This window comes from Harpia harpyja, chromosome Z, assembly GCF_026419915.1.
Source record: "Harpia harpyja isolate bHarHar1 chromosome Z, bHarHar1 primary haplotype, whole genome shotgun sequence".
NCBI lineage: Eukaryota > Metazoa > Chordata > Aves > Accipitriformes > Accipitridae > Harpia > Harpia harpyja.
The window spans coordinates 2,417,935-2,440,712 of record NC_068969.1 but is presented as its reverse complement, the minus strand read 5'-3'; the positions used below and the strand labels follow the sequence as shown (position 1 = coordinate 2,440,712).

General features: G+C 38.0%; 1 protein-coding gene across 3 annotated transcripts in view; it reads right to left on the bottom strand.

Annotated features, from left to right (window-relative positions):
• Nucleotides 1–336: 336 nt before the first annotated feature.
• EFCC1 (EF-hand and coiled-coil domain containing 1) overlaps nt 337–22,778 on the bottom strand; it is a 58,785-nt gene continuing 36,343 nt past the window's right edge. The window contains exons 3-8 of one of the 3 annotated variants that reach the window (XM_052777042.1): nt 19,611–19,756; nt 15,877–16,009; nt 15,401–15,566; nt 8,999–9,157; nt 6,624–6,693; nt 2,809–5,017 (exon numbers count right to left, since the gene is read on the bottom strand). In XM_052777042.1, coding sequence (XP_052633002.1) covers nt 4,884–5,017; nt 6,624–6,693; nt 8,999–9,157; nt 15,401–15,566; nt 15,877–16,009; nt 19,611–19,756 — 808 coding nt within the window. In that variant the 3' untranslated portion in view covers nt 2,809–4,883. Of the gene's footprint in view, nt 5,018–6,623; nt 6,694–8,998; nt 9,158–15,400; nt 15,567–15,876; nt 16,010–19,610; nt 19,757–22,778 lie in introns of all 3 variants that reach the window. The other 2 variants (XM_052777043.1, XM_052777045.1) reach the window with 2 other exon arrangements.

Below are 22,778 nucleotides of genomic sequence, written 5' to 3'. Positions count from 1 at the left end.
TTCCATTCTTCTTAACAGTAAGATGGAAACAAAGAATGAAATCTAAATAGCCTTTCACCACTGCAATGTACCATGTAGTAGATTAATGGACAGTATCATGAAAGGGAGAAGATTTAATTCCAGCAAATTCAGGAAATTTACATACTGGTGCCAAGGATTTTTCCTCTTCCAAAAGTATGTACAAATGCCATCAACCTCTTGGAGTAGCTCTGGCTGGAGACAGCCACACTGATTTGGTGGAAAAGTTTTGTGAATCAGTGTAACATCTGTGACAAGTGGTCACTGCCACATACTTCAGAGAGAGCTTCAATTAAAATAGACTGGACAATTATTGAATAACTTTATATATCAGGTGGACTTTAATTTACTATTAGTTAATACCTCATATAAAGTAAAAAATAATGGGAAGGAGGAAACTCTTCTTGAAAAATGTAAGTTGTGTGAGAAGTGTGCAGACCCTCAGGTTATCTCAACAAGAAATATGCCAAATGGTAAGTGAGGAGGGCATTGGGAGGAGAAAGTAGTTTGAGAATGAAGGCAAATCGGAAAGCTTGTTTTGTGGAAACAGTGGAGAACAGTGGAGGAAATGTCCCAGCTTCCTTGTTATGGCCAATTTGCAGTTTTAATAAAAAAAAAATAAATTAAGATGGTGACTGCTAAGAAAGCGAGTTTGATCACAATTTGCGGAGGTCTAATGTTGAACCACTAAGGCTAAGGAAACGCAAACGCATTATACGAGCAAAGTCTCTGAGAGCTAGACTGCCAGGTTTAGGGGACATGTGAGCAGGGGAAAGGGCACATTCCTTGAGACTTGTAGGAGCGAGGGTTAGGAGTGCTGAGAACACTCCAGGCAGCTCCTTCAAGGAAAGACTGGACACCAGTCTTGAAGTACAAAATCTGGGAGCCTGAGGGATTTATTGCTCTGTAATTAGCAATGAAGGAGGAAAGACATATAGAGGAGGTGATGCAGAATAACTTTTGTTGGGGTGAATTACATCAGGGAGTCTCCAGCAGATACATCTGGGATGAAACAAACTGTCCTTTAAGAATGAATGGAATTATTCTCGAAAGAAAAAAATAAATCTACTAGAATGAGGAATGAGCATGCTGGGGAGGGGATAAAATGTCAAGCATGGTATAAAGCCAGAGTTCAACCGGAGTGCCTCAAAGCCAGCATAATTAGGTTGCTTTAGCCCTTTTATAGATCCCCATTGGCTTTCTAACTGAAAATCAAAGTAGTACAGGTCCCTCCTACAGACAAGACCTAAGTAACCCTCACCAGTTGGAAGCTGTACAGCAGGGCTCTGGTCTTACCTGGTAATGTACTCCCCAAACTGGTTTTCCTACTGAACAAAGAAATGTTGGGAAGGCATGCTCTGATGGTCTTCATCTGCTTATGCAAAATTTTTGATGGGCAATTGCACTTGTTATGTTTATAGCACATGCACTCTCTCTGTGATTTTTTTTCTTTAGTGAGAAGTCAAGATGTAAGCAAATGGCTATTTATTACCATTTGGTAAGCATACAACAAAACAAAATGTTTGCAGAGATTTGAGATACCGGATTTGTGGTTGTACTTTTTAAACAGAAGGCTTTTGAGTGTGCTTTGTTATCTTTTCAGTTTTTGTCATATAGGGAATTTTTTTTTACAAAGTTAGTTTAAACTTGGTATATGTTCCCTGTAATGTGAGTACCAGTTTGTGCAAATCTACAATTTTGTATGTGCTAGATGAGCAATTGCAGAGTATGTTACTGTGAAGACTGCTCCAGTTGTTCAAAGAAGGTGTTTGTTACGCAGCAGTGTGGGTAATAACTGCTCCTACATTATTGTTTGAAATATGGTGAAGCTATTAATGAGACTTGATTAGATATTTCAGTTCGCTGTTTATCTGGGAACAATTCCAATACTCAAAAAGGCAAGAAATTTTAAAAAGGAAAAAAAAGGTAGCTGAAATCTGCAGTAATCACTTGACTTAAGGAGCTAGGTCTTTTAGAAAACCAAGAGGTTTGTGTTTGCTTCCCAGGATTATTGTGCAGACTCTTTCGAACATGTTCCACATAGTAAATCAAACTGTGGAACGCAAAGCTAGAAATTTCCCAGTTACATTGATTTAAAATCACATATGTATACAGCTTCACATGAAGTATTTAGCAGCCTCAGCAACACTGCTGACAGGCTCAGTAAAAAACATTAAGGTAAAAGTATTTAAGAAAAAAATCAATTTTAAGGTCACCAAAGAAGGTCTTACCAAAGTACAGTGCTTTGCTTTGTCTCTGATGTCCAGCAAGAATTTGACTGAGGAGTGTTTCTTGATCCATCCTGAAGAACAGATTCTTCTTATGCAAATACTGCAAGTCTTACTTGCTCCATATTAATTACTTTTTGGAGTTAAAATAATCAGCTTTTATTATTAAAAGGTTAATCAGCATATGCTGATGTATCAAAAATGATTCTGATATAGGCATTTCTTAAAGAAATAAAAATGTTACAGTATTTGAAGCTAATTTAGCAAGATGTGATCTTGCTGCTTCTTGTATCAGTTAAGTGCTGTTTATTTATTCACAAAAGCTTCCTTTTATCTCAACTGTTTGCATCTTCCTTAACATTAGTTTAGGTTTCCAGTGGCATTTTCTAGTTTCCAGTTACAGTTCAACTGCTGCTTGGATAAGCTGTGTAGCACTCACTCAGATTGTATTGCTCCTCCCCCATTTTGACATTAGGACATTAGTTTACTTAATAGTCTAGATTTCTAGAAATATATTAGAAAGTGAAATGGAAACTCAGTGGTGAAAAAGATACTAAAAATATACAATTAGCATAGCAAACTTAAGGTATGTGTAAGTATATATAATACAAATTCACATTTATATGTGTATATATAGAGAGTGGATACAGTAAATAATACTAATTCAAATGACAAAAGAATCCTGCAGTACCTGAGAGTATCCATAATCAGGCATGTACGTGCATTATAATCCCTGAAGTGTCACTTCTGCTAACGATACACACAGATCATGCTTATTTAATGATTTGTTGGCATTTTTTCTCTTTATACATATACAGTATTCCTGGGAAGTCTGAGAGAGCTGCACAAAACATAAGCTGCTACTTGTTTTTTAGAAAATGAACCCAAGCAGGGAACTAACTTCTGCTCATTTTAGTTTTTATCTGTTGCACATTTAGTGTATAGTTTTTGTAGTATATAATATAGCATATAGTTTAGTATGTACCAAGTAATAGTACATTATGCTTAGTATTATGTCAGTAATATATTTAGTATTAGTATACAGTTTTCTTTCTTATAGGGTGAATATTGCACTATGTATATATGTCCTGTCTAATTTATCTTTATGAAAAATCTACTTTAAAAATTTATATCTATTCTTAAAATCTTCCTCTGTTAATCCAGAAAAAAACCCCCAGGTAAAACACCATTGAACAGAGTTTGTTCCATTGTTTCCAAAATATCTTTTTTTCCTCCTCTAAAATGAAATTAAAATATCTATTGTAATTTTTTGTTACCAACATGGCTCTAAATGCTAAGTAATGTATCACAATTTTGGATGGAGGTGTGTGTAAGCTATACAGCGTATTATGAATAGAAAGGAATAGAAATCTTCTTATTCCCCGGATTGCATTGTAGTATAGATCTTATTCCTGTATGAAAACCATTTTCACGGGAAAAATTAATATATGCACAGTTCAGAATAGAATGGTCTTATTTCATTCCTGGCATTATCTCAGGCAAATCATTTCACATTCTTAAAAGACCTACGGCGCATCTTTTTAATAACATAAATTCAGTTGGATCATTTAAGAGCTCTGCTTCTCTAGTTTCTGTGTTTGATAGTTGAATGAAACAACAAAAGCATCTTGGAAGCAACTATTATTTTACTTTTGCCCCCAGGAATTATTTTATAGCTGATTAAAATATTATGTGGCACCATGATTAGGCCCAGCATTTTACATTAATTTGTCTGCAATTTGGGCCTAGCTTTGTGTCCCTACAGTTGCACTGAGGGAAATTAAATGAGGAAACAAAGTTGTGTACCGCACATGTTGTTTGCTAATGCAACAATGGCAGCTGCTGCAAAGTGAATTTTTCAACTCTTCCTTTCCCTGAAAGCCTGGGAACAAGATTGCTTTTTACCTTTTTCAAGCAGTTAAATTTAACTTTTTATGTAAAATCTAAGACTATCGTCAGGAAAGACTGTTGCAAATTTCTAAGGCATCTCTATAATTGCAAATACAAAATTCAGCAGAGCAATATTAAATCTAACTTCAGAGTTAAATAAGGTGAATAATTGAATCACAAATACAGACACACACAAACATTTTATACATGAGCCCTTAAAACTTACACTACTGGCATACACTCATGTGTATGTTTATAATACAGTCATTTTGTCACTTGTATGTTAAGGAAGCGGTTTACTTGCCAGTGATAACATAGGCTGCCTTTTGCTTTTGAATTGAGCTATCATCACAAAAGCTAGAAACCATGCCCAGCCAGCGTGTAACCAGGGCTGTAAATCTAAATAGGTCAGGTCAGTGTATTTGGAATAATTTTTATTTGGTTAACCAGTACAGTTACAGGGCCATCATACAAGGACGGTTAGGCTTCCATCAGAGACAGACATTGCTATGTAATCCTCACGTCATGTGAATGCTCATTCACGTAAGGGAGGGCTTTGACGTTAGCTGGGGAACTGGCGCTCTTCCCAGAAGCAGCAAACCTTTGATTTCATGGCTGAATTATTCTATTACTTTTGTCTATTACCGAGCTCCACTGAATTGGACAAATCTTATTCATTCATCATGTGTTTGAATGAACGATGACTGTTGTTCGGCTCGTTGTGCAGGTTGTAGTTAGCACTGCTGCTCAGCACGAGATGACCAGTGGGTTAGACAAGGACTGGCAACTCTGCGCCTTCTCCAGAGGCTGGCTTTGTAAGAGTTCACAGGCTGTCAGCTCATGGTAAAGAGTATCTAGGACTTCAAATAGGTGGGCTTTTCCTTTCAAAAGAAAATCACAAACATTATAATCTAAACAAAGACAGAAAGTTGCAGTTTAACAATCATAACACAAGCTCTTTTCTTCATAGGTGCCATTTCAAGTAATTACCATAAAATGTCTGAATTTTGAGACCAAATAATGAATTTCTATCCCTATAAAAATGCGAGTGGAACTGGGTTCAAGGCCTGTTTTCTCTACTGGTTCTCTTGCTTCATTCACTACCCACTGAGTTCTCATACATACTTGTGTGAACAAAGACTATTTCACGTCACAGTGAAGAGTTGCCAATCCAACCATCCACTTAGTCTTGTCAAAGAGGAAGAAGATGTTTGATTACAAAGACTTAGGAAAGCTGCTTAAATCTTATCAAGTGCACAGACAGAAAATTGAAAGCGGAGAAGATGAGCCATTTATGGCAATGGTGATGCAGAATAGACAGAGCACCGCACAAGGTTACTTCACTTGTTGGTGTCGTTTTAGGAAGCTGAGCTGTGCTGCAGTTACAGAGAGGGAGGTACTTTGTTTCAGCAGCATCACTTGGAGTCAGTGTTCCTATGCAGGATAAGTAGTAGTACCTTCTGGACACTTGCGTGCTGTGGATACTAACAGTCCCTTCTCTTGTTCTCGCCAGGAGAATATCTGACCTATGGCTCAGATACGGTTTCTCTCTGTGTTGGTGTCCCGGAGCCAACAAAGGTCTGTCTTTGCCTTCTTTTCTCTGCTTCCTCTGCAGCCATGCTGGAACAGCACAGCTTAACTCTGGGCTGCCTGCGCCCTGAATTGCTGGACACTAGTAACAACAAGGCTTTGAAACTCCAAAACCCAGAATGGTTTGTACGTTATTCTCCCTAAATCACTGTTAATAATATTCTCCAAAATTAAACCCTCAGGCCACAGCTAGTCTTTTATAATCTTGTCTTTGACTACTGTCTGCCTTTTAAAAGCACCTCCAAGCCATGTTCTTAGGCTTGGAACAGGATGTTCATTTCTTGCAGGTAAGTACAAATGCTTCGCTAATAGGAACAAAGTAATCAAATCTAAACCTCCAGGCTGTGATCCCTGTATGGCTCCTACAAAGGCAACTCTGGCACACCAGACCATTGTCAAGGGAGAAGAGTTTGCACGTTTAATTTTCATGAGAGGAACACGAAAGGCTATTATTAGAGGAGTGCAGGTTTGATCTGGTTTCTTTACAGAAATATTCTGTTTTGTATATCTTGTTTGTGTTGCAGCAAAGGAATACAATATGTAGTGGCATAGCAAACCTGATAAATAGGTGTCTTACATACTTGGTCATGTTTTCCACTTTCTCATATCAATGAAGCCCTACAGACATTAGTGGGGTACTGAATTGTTCCTGTAAGGCCAAATTTTAATTAAAATTTGGCTAAAAAAAGCCTTGGATGTGTTCCTGTTTCTGATGTGTCACAGACTAGAAAGCATCACTTTCTATAGGTAATCTTCTTGCATAGTACTTCTTTCTCCCTCGCCTGTCCCCCAGTATTTGAAATATTTTTTTCCTACTCATCTGTTCATTATCTAGTGTTTTTCTCCAAAGGACACTTTTTATGCTTCTTGGTCTTTATATGCAATTTATTTTCTTACCAGGTTGGGGGTCACGGCAGGATTCCAAAGTGCTCAGCAAGATTTTCCCCAAGGCTCGCTTAGATATGTTCTTTAAAAAACAAAATAATATTATGGCACAAATATGTCCTTCCCCAGTTTAAATGTATGCAACAAAATCTATGCGCAGTGGTTTTGCATTTGAAAATTAAAACAAAATGAAACTGAATCTGATAACACAAGACTTGATATTGGCTATATTTTCACGCATTTTGTCTTAGATACTGCTCAAATAATATCAGTTTGTGGAGGGCCGCAGTTCCTTAATATGGCTGTAGAAAGAGAAGTAACAGTTATTCAGTGGAAAATACAGAATTTTCCAGCGTGTGCGCCTAAGCAAATCTAGATGGCAAGGAGTGTAAGCAGGGCATGTACAACAAAAGCTTGTTCAGTCCTCTGCTACGCCCGTGTTGAAAGGTGAATGGACAGACTTTGTGGTGTAATCTCAGAAAGAGGCGTCTCAGACCCAGCTGTTCTAGGAATCATTTGGAACCATTTTAGGTATAAACAAATTAGAAGAGATTGTATGTGTCATGTGGCAGGCCCACTGTTAGTTATATATTGAGATGTAATAAACGTTAGCCAAACTGAGAGGACTGTAAAAACTACTTAGGATTTGGATGGTCTTTTTCAGTGGTAGTTTTATATTAGAAATCTGTTGGGGCATTACATAATGTATCTGGAAAAACAAACTCTCCTAATTTGCTATCAAGACACTAATGCATGCTTTCTGGGAGATGGTCTTGCAATCTGTTTAATTAGTACTTAGAGCACCCGTATCTGCAGGGACAGGTTGTTCTTGTTAAAACTTCAAGAAGTGAAAATAGATGGAAGCTATTCTGGAAGAAAGACGATGTACCTCCCAGCAGCCCAGGCAACACTGGCCTTGCTTACCGATGCAGGTCATCTACCTTCTGCTTGTCCGCCCCAGTGGGGACTGGGGCATAGTGGAAAGCAGTTTGTTGGCAGGCTGGGATTACACATGACCTCTGCAACACAGTGTGAGGTTTTAATAGTCCTAACAGGACGTGCATTTGCCTTTGGACAGTCATTGCTTTGTGGTAGATTCTGTTGCAAATGAGGTGCTTGGGATATTTAAAACATGAAGGTGAACATGCTGGGGAAGTGACACCTAAACCCACCATTTCTGATGAATAAGCTTTCTTTTGTCTGAAGTATATCCCATCAGGGATTTAGCGGATCCTTGCTAAACTCTGCTGGGAATGCTGTAAATTATCTTGTTCATTGACAGCATCATTGCCTGTATTGGTGCTATGGGAGTTGGCAGCACACGGTGGCATGTTTCCAGCAATGATTAGCATTAAGTGCTATTATCACTGAGATATGGCACATTGTGTGATGGATTGTCTCCTAAACAGAATTGATTTGCAGTAATACAACTGACCAGCAAATGACATGTTGAAGTCTTGACACAAAAGGTTATTATGCTTGTTGCCAGTCGTAGTCTTTACTAGTTTAATCCTTCACTGGATTGTTATTGATGCATGTGTCAGACTTGCAATATGAAAGCAGAATTTCCATGTCAAGTGCTAAAATAAGTTACCAAATGAGATATTGCACTTGTTCCCTAGAGTCACCAGTGGAACATGAGCGTACTTCAAACAAAGTAAAGTGATCATCTGAGGAAGCATTCTCATCTCACATAGATTATGCAGAGCTTTGCTGAAAATTGAGGAGAACCCTCAGTCGTTATCAAAGAAATTAGTTCCTAGCAGTCCAGTGTGGCTCCCAACGTACTCCGTGTTCTGCAGATTATCCAATCTGCCTGTCTTTTGGGAGCCCTTACCATTATCGTTCCCAAGCAGGAGATTTAAGCTTATTTTCTAAAGGACTGAACTGCCATACTGGACAGGTACTGGGATGTTATTGCATCAGCTTTTGTAAGTCCATGTTTGGATTATTAATTGGATAAGAAAATTCTTACCAAAAATACCTGTTGGTATACAGGAAGGGGTTTTATCCCTTTAATACTGACTCAGTGTCACGTTAGGATGCAGTTAAACAAAGGTCCTTTTCTAGAAGGAAAAATAATCTTCTAGAATCTTTCTGATTCCTAGCATTTTTGTTTTCCTTGTTTCCTCTAAATTTTTGTGTAGAGGATAATGAGAGCTTGGAGATCTAGATCCAAGGAGATCTCTAGGTTTCTTTTAGAAAGTCAGCCATAGGGATCTAAATGTTTTCTGCAATCACCAGGCAGTTCCCAGGGCAAACACATATAAAAATGTGTCCTGGTGTAAAGGACTTTGTACTTAATAGAAGGTATGAACATCCTTTTTAGTTTGGAAAGGACACTATCAAAACCAGTTCTAAGTCTCTGGACTGCTTTCTTGCCATACCAAGTCTCGAAGCTGTTGAAGAAGCTGTAAAACATCCATGAGCTTTTCTTCCACCAGTGACAGCCTAACTCTCTCAGTCTCCAACATCTGCAGCTCCGTCTTCAACAATTCGGTCTCCTCCATCTTTTGCTGCAGTTCACCTAGCAATGGGCCTTTCATCTGGACAATGACACAGGAAATTAAAAGCACTGGAGCTTTTAACTTTCTTGCTCAATAATTGCAAAGCTAAGTTTTCCCCCTTATCTCGTAAATGTCAGTTCACTCCAGAAGATTATCTTGAAAGGAAGTACATTTCTCTAATGTGCTACATAAAGTGAAGAATCAATAGTTGCTAGGAAATGCACGGTTTGCTCTTGCACATAATGGCAGCTCATTTAACACTGGATGCAAGAAGATCATTCAGAAATCTTAAATACTAGCATTACTATTTCAGTTTTCTGATCTTTTGCATTCCTGTCATGCTCTATAAAGCATAACTAATTTGTGTGACCTCACCAATGTAATCATATCTTTGTCTTGCAACTCCTACATATCAATCATCTGTACATTCAGGGAAACAAGAAAGTAATTAGCTAATTTTTTTAAGGTATTTTGGTTAAAAAAAAAAAGTGTCTTAAGGAAAAAAATTAAGAATCTGGTTCTGCAAAACACTGGCGTGTGTGCTTTGTAAAGCATTGATTTGCAGCTAAGCACAGAAAAGTCCAGATTCAACAAGACTTTTGAACACTACAGAAATCCTGGGCAGGAGGGGTCTCCTCAGGTTTATTAATAAAAGTAAACTTATTTTTCAATCATTATTCTGCTCAGCATTCTGAAATGTTACCATTTTTTGCAATTTCTTGTTGCAAACACAATCTAAATATATTTATTAATACTACACTGAGAAACAAAATCGTGAGGTAAATGCCCACATTTTCTGGTTCTGTTAATCCCTTTTTGTTGTCATCTTTTATCTTTATTGCAGTTTTAGAAATAGCTAAGGAGACAGTTGAACTCGAAAAGCTGAAGGCCTTAATATGCACGCTATTTAATAGGGATTTTTTTTCTTTTGTGGAAATTTGTATCCTAATAAATTTTAATAGATGGGAAGGAACTTCAGTTCCCTAAAAGACAAGTGTTATCAGAGTGAAAAAAGAAAACAATCCCTGATACACACTGAGCCTTCTAGAAGGTCATTTTAGTTTCTGACAGTGCTAATAGTATGTATTAGTTGGTGCTTATTCCCCCATCAGATGGAAATCAGCCTGTTCCATTAGCTCTCCATGAGCTTTGCCCTGTGAGGCACTCTAGCTCCTTTGAGCTAATACCAACAGCTACAGAATTTTGGATCACTTAATCTGGTCCATCTGCCAAACAATGATTTCAGCATCCCTATCCAAGCACCCCTTTTAGATGAATACAGTACGTTTTCCTGTACGGAGAGCCAACTTCCTTACCACCAATGTGGCAGCAGTCCGACTGAGAGATAACAAATTCTCTAGAGGCTGCAGGAGGTCTTCAATGAATTAAACATGTGGTTTCCGTTATTATATTGCAGATTGTCTCCACATTGCAAATACCACCTGGCATAGATATGTACTAAACACACGAAGTAGTTATGTTCCCCCGTACAGCTGAAGCAGTGTCAAATCAAATAACAGAGAGGTAAAAAGGCCATTATTTTTAAGTGAAAAATAGACTTTCCCAATATACAATTAGACAGATGCTCATGGAAATTTATAACGGGTGCCTATCTATCCTGGTCCTGCACCCTGTCAGGCCCCTGCACTCCTAACATCACTTAGCTGCTGCTTTTAGCTGCTGCTTTAGTCATGCTGGCAAAATTGCCGTTCTTGGAAAGCTGCACAGGGAGTCCTCTGTCCTTTGCCGGGTGTTACTGAAAGGCTGTAGCTGTGCAGTGGGTCTCACATACAAACATGAATAGGAGAAGTACAAACTTTTCTCTTTAGTATACATGCCACTTGAGTTCTCCATAGTTGTCTAGTGTCATGACCAGCTGCTTAGTTTGTATAGACAGCCCAGGCAATATGCTTAGCCACGAGTGCCACTAGTGATATTTGGACATAGCATTTGTTGCTACTGCTGCCTCTTTTTCTTCTTCGTTTTGACTGCTCCTACAAAGCCCTTTTCACTCATATTTCCTATGCTAAAGCTAGTAAGCTGCTTTCCACAGCAGTTACACCTTAACAGCCACCTTGTTATCCGTAAAGATGCTAGTTTCCTGACACCTTTGTTTCATTTATACCTATGGGTATGCATTTTTTGTCTTCTTGTTGTGCTTGAGGACAGTGGCTCACTGTACCATTAAAACATTCTCTCAAATTGTTTTCCTTAGCTAGGTTATATCTAGCACCTGTTGTTACCTTAACATTTGCAATAACATAATGACAATAGTTAAGCATAAGCTATATTTAAAACCTAGATGCTGAAGAGGGATGGTCAGTAGTTAAGTCACAGGACTCAGAGGAGTTGGTTTTGTTCTTAGCTCTGTCAAAGTCCCTGAGCAAAGCCTGATTTTGGATCTGTGCCTTGTTTGTGAGATGGAAATATTACCTTGCCAAACACCAGTTTTGAGAAGTCAGCTGCTGATAGCCAATCCTCTTACAAAAAAAGGGGAGAACGCCATGGGGAAAATATGAGCTCTGGAGTAGTGTGTACAAATATATCTAGGACAATGAATAATTAATATGCAAAAATCCCTTAGGGAATGTAAGAGAAAATAATTATACTGTATCTTCTACAGAAGTTAAGGAGGCTCTCATATAAGGGCCATTTTTACAAGCAATGAACCCGAGACACATTTTCAAAACAGGAAGAAAACAGTTACAGAACAGCAGAATGAAGTGCTGAACTGTGCTGTGCAATTTATCTTTTAAATCATTCTACCTTCAAAGGACTGGAGGGTGGTAAATGGAGCACCAGTTTAGGAGAGGCTGCAGACGTGATCTGAGGAACAGCAAATCACCTCCAGAGTGTTCTGTCAGGCAAATTGATAGGAACTGTAATGGGGGAGGGACTTGGTGAATATATAGAGGAACATAGTGAAGAATCTATTTCTTTGAAAGGGTCTATGAATATATATGAATAATGTTAATTCAGTTGATAGAGTGTGTTTGGAATCTGCAAAAAGCTTTTGATCAGATTCATCACCAAAGACTCAAAAAACCCCCCAATGTAACTGCCACAAGGCAGTAGCACAGATCCTGCCATGGACTTACAGCTGGTTAAAGGATGGGGGTAGAGCACAGGGTGACAGACAAGGACTGAAGGTTTCACAATGGAGGGGGATAATCCTGAGGGTCTCACAAGGAGCTGGGTTAAGACCTGAGCTGTTCAGCATGTTCCTAAATTATTTTTAAAAAAGGTGAATGTCAGAGTGTTTAAGTTAAGTGTTTAAGCTCTCAATACAAATTTTTGGGGGCAATCAAAACTAAAGCTGCCTGTGAAGAATGACAGTAGGAGTTCATGATATTGAATAGCTATGGGCAATAAAAGATCAAATGAAATCAGTGTCAACAGTGCAAAGTAAGGCACGTAGGAAAGGTACACAGTGTCATATGTACGCAGTGATGATGACTGCCACTCAAGAAGGAGATCTAGAAGAGCTGTAATCTCCTGAACATAGCTCAGTGGTCAGCAGAGATCAAAAGGATACATGGTAGGAGCTATTCGGAAAGGAACTAGGGACAAAACAGAAACTGTGATTATGCCATGAAGGGCTTGGATTTGAATACTAAGCACATTTTCAGTTCTTCTCATTCAAAAAGGGTAATAGAACTTGAAAAGTACATGGAAGAATAAAATAGAATAACAGAAGTAAGTAATGGTTTCTATACCAAGAGAGCTGAGGCAGACTAGGAATGGTGATAACTGAGGCAGTATTTCTGGTAATAAAAGCCTGTAAAATTATGAGGGAAAGATCATTTGCTGATTTCCAAGAACAAAAACAAGGCAATAGTGGATGATCAGGCAGCAGATTTAAAGCTAACAAAACCAAATCCTCAAAACCTCTTCCTTTCTAACTAGTATGTGAGAGTCCTTGTCCTGAGGTACCAAAAGCATCGCTAGCTTTAAAGAAAGGAAAGGTAAATTCATGGTAAATAGCTCCAATACTGGCTATTAAACATAATACTCCATGCAACATCCAGTTCAAGATGTGTCTATCCCTAGTGTATTGGGAACCAGGTGAATAATACCCAGAGGAAAATCCTCTGTACTGTTTCTCATTGCTTTTCTCTAAGCAACTGCTGCTTGCGATCAGGCATGTGATATGAAATTTTCATTTGAACCTGTATGGCAGGTGATAAACTAATTGTCTTTTTAATTAAGCTGGCAGGTTGTATGCAAGCTTTTATAGAAAATAATTGGCATTTCTTTGCAACATTACACTTGGCAGCGTATTGCTTTATTTTTAGAATTCACTCATGTTTTCTTCATCTATTATTCCCAGGTCCTGACACCTTCATCACCCTGTCTTCAGTAGAAACTATTTTTAAATGTTCAGTTGTTGGAAAGCAGAACTTTCTAGACATGACAAATTTTGGAACTCTTATCCCCTGGTTTTACAAGTCTTAGACTGAAGCAATTATTAATCGGTATTTGAGAGTGTTGCTCTTCACTTGCCTGCTGAGTTTGTTCCTTGTTAGCTTTGTTATTATTTGTCTAATTTTCAGCATTGAGCAAGTCCAAATATAAGTATATAGAGCAATATATAAGGTAGTTTTTCAGGTCATCAGAGAAAGTGTTCTTGGTAGTTTATTTATTAAGCCAATATATTTATTTGCAAGTTAGATGAGAGAGAGCATTTCTCAGTCTTCCAATTTGCTTTGTGTTGATTACAGGAACAAACACCTTTTGTAGCATCAACCACCCCCCCCCAACCTATAACTGCACACAAGATATAAATGCTGGCTAAATGAAAGTAAGAGTGTTTAAGAATAAGTTTCCAACAGGCTCAGAATGATTCATCTTGCTAATCTTAAATACATGTTGCAGTGAGTTGGCACTGTGTCTTATTCAGCTCCGTGCTTGTCTTTAAATCAAGAGCAACAGATTCCATTTTTGTCCTGGAATTTTGTATTAATCTATTGATAATGGTACTTTTCTGAAAAAAGATGCACGGAACTAATGTCCATCAGCAGATTAAAAAGAAGGCAATATGATACCGCAGAAGAAGTTGAGTACCTCTGAATGGAAAAAAAAAGGAGAAGAAAACTGGCACTACCTACAGGAAGGTAGTTCCTTCCTGCAGGTAGAAGAGTAAATGTAGGTTTTTTATGTGGGCTGATGTTAAGCAGTATAGAAGGATGCTTTGTGTTGCTCTAAGGAGTATTACAGGAATAAATTGTCACTGAATACTGCAAATTGTGTAAGACACAAGTATGATTTCATTCTGTTTTTAAATTTTTTCCCTCACAAGTAAACTCTTTCATTTGATTTAGGGGGGAAATGATATGAAATACTGATAAAAATCAAAGGATGACGTGTAAAAAAGTTGGATAGTTTACTCTTACTTTAAATAGTTTACCAACTAATATAATCCTTCCAGAACTACTGAAATCTTTATGCTTCTTTTAAAGAAGGGGTATAAAATACTGAACAAGCACTAACTGAACCTTAAGACAAAGCAGACGAAAGCAATGCATATGATGCAGTATTTTTGTTTCACAGAAAGATTGCTAGCATTTAAATCTATGACCATCAATGGCTGAAGTTTGCAGTATTTAAATAGTAAGATCACATGGGACTACAGGATACTGTGCTGGGGCTTTTAACTACTGTGGTTATAACCTCTGCTGAAGGGAAGTTGAACATGCTGCTAAGCCTGAGGACAATTTTCTTTTTTTTTTTTAAATAAATATATCAGTCCAATCCTGAGAACCTGCCAGAGTAAATTGGATGATTTCCTCCAAAGGATTCCAAAATGGTGAGCCCCTGCATCTCAGTCAGCTGGAGGGATTTCCTGACAAGTTACTGTGCTCCCGGAGGAGCTGGATGCCTCAGGACATGAGGAGTGTTTCATCCACCGCTGAGGAACCAATGAAAGCTGCCTATAGTAACCCTATGGTTAACGTGCGGCTCTTTGGTCTGCAGTGGTATCAGTCCCAAACATAGCATCAGTGAACATCTTAAACCATTTAAATAAAGAGTAGTATTTGAAGAGCCTATGTCTGGCGTACATCTCATCCTCCAAACAAATGGAGTTTCAGCTAGGAACCAGCCTAGAAATGCAGGTGTTACAGGAAAGCATGAGATGTTTGATGACAAACTTAATGGCACAGTGAGAAACATCAGCAACAGAGAGCAGAATGGCCAGAATAAAATATAAAAGCATATGTATATCAATGTAGCTACTTAAAGATACAAAAATAACTCTTTCACACTCTGCTTGGCACCTGTTACCTCTTCCATATTTGTTTCCAGTTTCTTCACTTCATGCCCTTTAAGCTCAAGCTGTTCAGTTAGCTGCGTGATTCTCTCTGCGAGCTCCACAGGGGCTGTTTCATAGCCGTCAGCATTGGTGGTCTCCAAGTAAGACATTAGCTTTTTCCACATTTTTTCATCACATCTATATATACATTAAAAAAAAAAAAAAAAAGTTAGTGAAACCTCACAATGAAGGTCTACGTTTGTAAAGGCCAGTTTTCCTGCAAAACTCCTGGCAGCACAGATCACAAATTAGTGTCCTAGCTAACAGGGATTTGGGTTAGGTGGGAATATCCAGCATGTTGTTTCCCATGAGCTGTAAAGGATGGGCAAAGGATGTAAAGGACACTTTTGCTACATAGTATTACTGCTTCTTACTGAAGCCACAGCGCCTTCAGGTCATAAAATAACCTTCGCAAATGGCTTATATAGCATTAATCTCAGAAACCTACCCGCTGCCACAGCAAGGGAGCTTGGCCAGTATTTTCTTCATTTGGTCCACCTGGGGTGGCTGGTCTCCTGCCCACTTCTCCTCCTCTTCATCAGAGGCAGCCTGGCCCTCCACAGAGCGGAACAGCTGATCCTCTGCTCAACAAACCAACAACCGCTTAGCAACAAAACAACAGCCCTGATGTGCTGCAGCTGTGGCAACTTAAAGTCCTGAGACTGAGGCAGAAAGAGGTGAGATTTTAAAAACCCCAGTGAAACACAGTGCAGGGTCCTTCAGCATCCATGGAAAGGGGCTTTAAAGCTAAGGCAAGGGAGCCTCAGCAAAGATCATTAATTTAAGTCTTGAAGAATTCAGTCCCCTCTTGCAGGTAACCTGTAGTTGTTTCACTTCAATTCTCTTCTTTCCTTTATGTAACTATAATGTAAGGATAGGTATGAAGGACCAGTGTGTTACTAGGGGGCAATTACTGTTCTCATATAAACTGAATATACACTTTTCAAGAGGAATGAAAAACTGTTTTATTGTGTAAGACTTTCTTCATGCTTGTTAAACTAGCTGAACACATATTCAGAGTGCAGAAATTTGATATCAATGTTCTCTAATTCATTCCCTTACTGTGTTTTATAGGCACAGTGATTTTAATATATAAATGTGATATTAGATGCATAGCTATGTAATGTTTAGTTATATCTTTTTTTTTACCTAAACCTAATGTCTCCTCACATGCCAAGTAAATTGTAGATGAACTGTCTACAGTATGTGTAAATATACGTGTACTATTGCAGTAATATTTCAAGACCTTTTTAGCTGTATCTTATAAAAGCTGTTGTGTTTAACTGTTTTTTATCACAAGAATATATTTACTGGGACTCAGAGGATTATTATGATGCTTGTAACTTACTGGGAGTCTTTTGAAACAATGAGTACATGAAAAGCACTGGTTGCATCTTTATTCTGAACGCTTACTTTGAGCTGCTATGAGGTTAAGCCAACGTCAACATGATTTAAAATTCGATAATTATTTACCTCAATCACTGACAGTTAATTAAACAGGTTTAATGAATTCTAACAGAGTGATCAAGTCAAATGCTGTTACTTCTTCAAATATCAAAACACATCTGACCCTAGGTAGCATTACAAGTGTTGTGCGTATTTAGTTAATTCAGCAGAGGAAAGGGGGGCTCGAGGGGATGAATCACCCAGCAGAGACTCTCAGGTAAACGATTTTCTGTCTCATTTCAAGGACACAAGCACCTGCAGCTCAAGTGAAACCACCATTTCCAGTTGTCGCTCTTAGCAGGGCGTCTGTGCGGTGAGCGCCCAGCGCCCTGCCCGGGCGGGCTGCCTTCGGAGGGCAGCCGTGTTACACGCTCCTCCGCAAAGCCCTTCGCTGCGGGGCTGCCAGCCTGCTGCGCGTTTAATCCTCGCTCAGGGCTATTTTCAGCAACAAAGGAAAAACGGCCTCGCTCTTTTGTAATTTTGGTTAACACTCGGCATATGTTTGTTCATGCAATTTTCATTCCAGTAGCATTCAGTGTGCCTAATTTATAGTTATCGTGTTTGATGATTTATCGCCTAAGCAGGAACAAAAGTTAGTCGTATGCTGTATTGCTCTTTAATTAGAGAATGAATGTCTGCGTTTTCATGGCAATCCTTACACTGTACAAACTAATTTATTAGCAGCGATTTTTTTTCCGTGAGGCTGTGCACTGCCAAAACAAAGAAAAAGACTTTCTATTTTCAATCTGTGATACATTAGTAGTGATCATTTATTTTCTTGCCATATGAACTCAAAGGGATAACAATCAGAGTTTACAACTGTTGTGGCAGCCGTGAGAACTGATCGCATGGCACTATGGATTCCTTGAAGAGCTCCAAACTGGTATGTTTAATCCAGTAAATTAATCGCAGCATCTGGCATAGCAGACACTCAGATTATGTTTTTAAAAATGGAGGAAAAGGCATGTGAATCTCAAGCGGTCTTCATGCTAAGATATTGAAGACACGTGTAATGCTTTCCCCCCCTCTCCGGCACGTCCTCTGCTCTGACTGAATGTGTGTGCAACAGAGACTATCTTTTACATCCCCCTTGTAGTTTATGATTAGCAGGACTGAAAACCAGAGAGGAAAAGCAAAACTTCTTATGCATCTCTTTTAACATAAAGCTAGTATTTTATTAAAATTCTTCTACTAAGCTAATATTTAAAAAAAACATTCTGTCAGTAGAATTATTATTGTGATATTTTGGCATTAATTTGTAAACTAGCTAAGGTAGAATAACTTGCCCAATTCCATTGATGCAAGTGCTCTTCTGCTCTAAGAAATTAATATTTATTAAAGTATATGTAAAAAAATTATAAATAATTCTGCATCTAGATTTATTATCTAGAATATCTAGGTTTATCCCAGATGTTGACACAATTTTTTTATTTGTTCAACTTTCTGATTTATTTTTCTTTTCTGCCTAGCTAATACTTCTTATTTGATGGAACACTTTTTTCATATTTTTAAATCCATAAACCCATAATTTATTTGTTTGAAAAGCTTTTGCTAAAAAGCTGTTTGTACTTGAAATATGGGTAGTGTAGGTTAGACATGGAAACTGTCTTTGAGCTGGCTAAGTGTCTGATTTGATAAAAATATTTGTAAAAGCAGGTTTATTTTATAAGTCTAACCACATGGAGAACATGCTACAATGTTAATTGTAGTTATATGTCATTATTTGTCACAGTCCCCAGCAGCTGCTTGCCAGCTCCATTGAATACATACCTAAAATCTAATTTTTTGTCACTACATAGAGCTCTCCAGTCTGCAGTAAAGATGCCTTGTTACTTGACAAGTAATGTCAGCTTGTATTGACATTAGCTGACATTGACAGCTAATGTCAGATAAGTGCTTTTGTCTTTGAAATAGATGTGTCCAAAAAAAAATTTTAAAAAATCACTGAAGGTAAGCCAAACTTGCCAAACTTACCAAACTTTGCATTTGCTCTCTACTTGGCATGTAAACCACGACCCTGGGGGGAGGGGGAAGATGTTTGGCTTCTAAGATGGCTATCATAAATGTGTCTCACCATTATAGCAGCTAAATGACACATACACACACAAAAAAAACAATAAAAAATTGCCATCTCTTTGAGAGCCCTTGTAACTGTCTGCTCTACAAAAAGCCTAGTCGAGGTCATTGATAGTGAGAGCCAGCCTTGGCAAACCCAGTGGAGTTAGGAGACTTTCAAAGAATGCTTCATGCAGTCCCACGACAAATCGCAAGTGTGCAATGTTATGGCAGTAGTTAGCATTATGTGCGCTAAACAGGTTGGACCTTTTCAGAGTTACTGAAGCAGCCAGGATGTTTCCAAAGAGTGTGACTGTACAGAATATTGACTGCACATGGTTTCCTTGGAAATTATTTTAGCTGAAGTTCTGAGTTTTTCTTTATAAAGAAATGAAAACTTCCTACTTTTAAGCCAGGAAAAAGGTTTTGGTGAGGTGAATCGTATGGAAAAAAGCAGTTTTTAATCATAGCTCTAAGTGATATGTTCAGTCTTTTAAACATAAAATTATGTGGGGAGTGAGAAGTAGAAAGCTGGGGTATTACCTTTTATTTAGGTTTAGGATTTCAAGATTCATTAGGATTGGTTTGTGGCTTTGGTGGTTTAATATCTATACTAGTTTTTCTGCTGAGGATCTCACAGATCAGTGAGGAAATAAAGTAGTCGGGTACTGGGTTTGATACCGTTCTCAGAAATCCCAGCTCCACCAGTGGGAGATCGTCGATCTTGTTGCACAACAGACAGGCAGTATCTTCCACCTGGTAAGGCTGCTCCCTCCTTCTGATCTGGGCTGCTTCTTGAGGGAAGCTGAAATCTCACAACTTCCGTCCTGGAAAAGAAGGGCAAAGTAAAGTGGACTTGTAGGAAATTTGAAAAACCAAGATAAATGTGAACAGCGTAGCACACGAATGACTTTGAATGCAGTTGTTCAGACTTGCTATAGAAGAACAGGGGTATCTACCTTCAGTGCCTGTAAAATCGAACCCCAGAGGGCTGCACTCAATTGCTTCACCAAGAATCAAAGGAAGGTGGATTTCAGCTGTTCTTTAGGTAATAAGAACTAAACATTACTTATAGCTTTTAGTTCAGGTCAAAGACATCTAGAAACTATGTATGGGAACAGCCTACTCTGGCCATAAACTCTCCCACTGACAGTGATACGGCAGTGCATGCTTTGTTTTTACCATGGGCACCATAACACCATAGCTAAGGTAGCAAGTCTTGCATCTGGTCACTTGGACTGGTCCTCAGAAATGTCAGGCAGTTTTGATCTAAGTCTTCCAAGTACTGGAGATGAAGTAGTGTCAGAGACTGAAAAGTCAAAAAGAATAATACATAAACAGAGTGACACATCTGAAAACCAGTGAGTTATAGGTAAGAAGCATCTTGGCAATGGGCTTCTGAATTGCTGACAATCTTATTTGAAATCATGTGTTTTTCCGAGTGGAATGTAGAGGATATTACATCTATGTGTTTTAAAGGAAACAGCTTTCAAGGGATGGTACACAGATCACATAATATAACTGATGAATATGAATCCTTAAACTTGCCAACAAAATATATTTTGAAAAAAGTAATTTAATTCAATGAAGGACAATGATTGTTCAGACTGAGGAATTTATAGTTACCTAAATGGACAGCACTGGGAAAGTACCTTCAAGGAAATTCAGGGTAGCAAATGTTAGAGGAAAAATCCAGAATATATTTACATGTAGTTGAGTCGAAAATGTCCTAACCCTATCAAGAAAAGACCCAAGCAGGTCAGACAGTACAAGTCATTGGGTGTAGTCAAATGGAAACTTTTACTGTACACGAAACAAAATCTAACAAATCTAATAACACAGATTTGTTTTCTAACAATCTAATAAAATATTACATTTTGGAAAGAATGGGAATGGAATGCGAAATGACAGTTGTGATGAGTCCATTGGAGCTACTACTCTCTTTTTATTGGAATACATTTGGTTTGGTTCAGTTTCGCTCTCCTACCTGCCGTTTCATAGGTATGTACTGAAAGACAGTATCGTGATTTTAGAGGAAATAGAATGGAAGTATGCAATACAGTTGAAGAAGAAAATTAATTCAGACACTCCTATTTACATGCAAAATAGTAAATAGGGTCTATGAAATTGAAAGGCAACACATAATACTGGGTTTATTTTAGGATTCTTGTTTTTCACACAATATACGTAATATGTAACTTAATTCCACAAAATGTTACTGAAATCAGAGCTATGAAGAATATAAGAAATTAGACTCTTATAATTTAGCAAGAAACTCAGAGTTACATTGGATAAATGGAAATTCAGCATATCAGTCAACACGTGTAAAGCTTATATCAAACGTTCTCTGAGGTAGGAATAAGCTACCTCTCAGGTATGGAGCTAACTGGATACCAAGTCCAGGCCATTACAAGTTTGTGGACGTTACATGTGTATGTTGTGTAATGTACTCTATAGAAATGTATATTACATTTCTACCGCTTCCTTTTTTACTATTTAGAAAACAGTTTACTTTCAATAGTTACATCAGGATATTTTCCTATTAAACTGTATAATAACATGGTTATGCTTTTCCCAGTAGGAGCTGTCATGTAATTCACAAAGAATCTATATGCAGAAGCAAGCAAAGCAAATTCAGGAGTTTTATAGCAAATTAAGTTTCCTCCAAATTCTTCCTAAGATTATTTTTGGTCTGGTGAATATTGAATATTCCTTGTACTTAACACATTAAATAGTCATCAACAAAAAGTGAGAGTTAAAACACTTAGCAAACTGGTCCTACTGAAACAAGTTGTATAACATGATCTTTTTGAACTAACCTAAGTACTTCCTGCCTGTAAATTCAACTACTGCTAGAAACAGGACTTTAGATGTAGTAATAGAAAAGCTGATGCCAAGTTAGAGAGAAGTATTGCAAACAGCTTTTGTTTAAACTAACACAGCTGCTGTCAGTTCCTGAAGAACCATACCAATATCAGTTCCCTTGTTGCTTGTGAAAGTATACTAAGTAAATAAGATCATGAATTTAACAGCAGCACCAAAAGTCAGATATTTCAAAATATCTGTAGGGACAGAAGCTGAGGTAAACTGTGCTTAGGAACCGGCACTTATTTTACCCCCTTGAGTAGAGCTAACTGCATAAAAACTAATGACATATTTCATTTACAGTTTATGGTATTATTTAGCTTAGCAACAACTGGATTTACTGTAAAGTCAAGGGAAATAGCGGTCTCCAGAATAGAGCCTGGTTAGTCATTTAGCTTCATTAGTTCTGGAAAAAATAATTAGGGAGTAGTGCACAAATAAAAAGCACTGTTAAGCTTGGGTATTCAAAATGAGGGCTCCTGGAAGCATCACAGAGCTTCAGTGTTCTGGACAGTTACTGTGGAATATAGTAGTATTTCCTTTTGCAAGAATGTTGCATTTTATTTTTCAGGAGTGTACCAATTTCCTTCATTTTAAGACAAAAATATTTTGGGGTCTGGTACTCAATAAGAATCCTTTATAGTTTCTTGAGGACTGTAGCTGGTATTGTGCAGGTTGTTCTCTTAGTTTTGAGCTGCAGTATAATTTAGATCTGTTTGGATTTCAGAGATTTCTAGAGTTAGTTCACATAATAGAGATGTTGACATTTCAGTGAATATTCATTGTAGTCTCAAACTTGGTTAAGATCTTAACCCATAAAACACTGAGAATATTCCAAGTATCATGAAAATCTTTTCTAGCAAAAGTGGGTAAAGGCTGTGATGTTTAATGGGAGACCTGCTGGTGGTATTAACTTCTTATATCTGGCAGCCTGGTTTTAATTTAGCTTGCAGTCCAAGGAACATTAAGAAGTTTGGTGGAAAA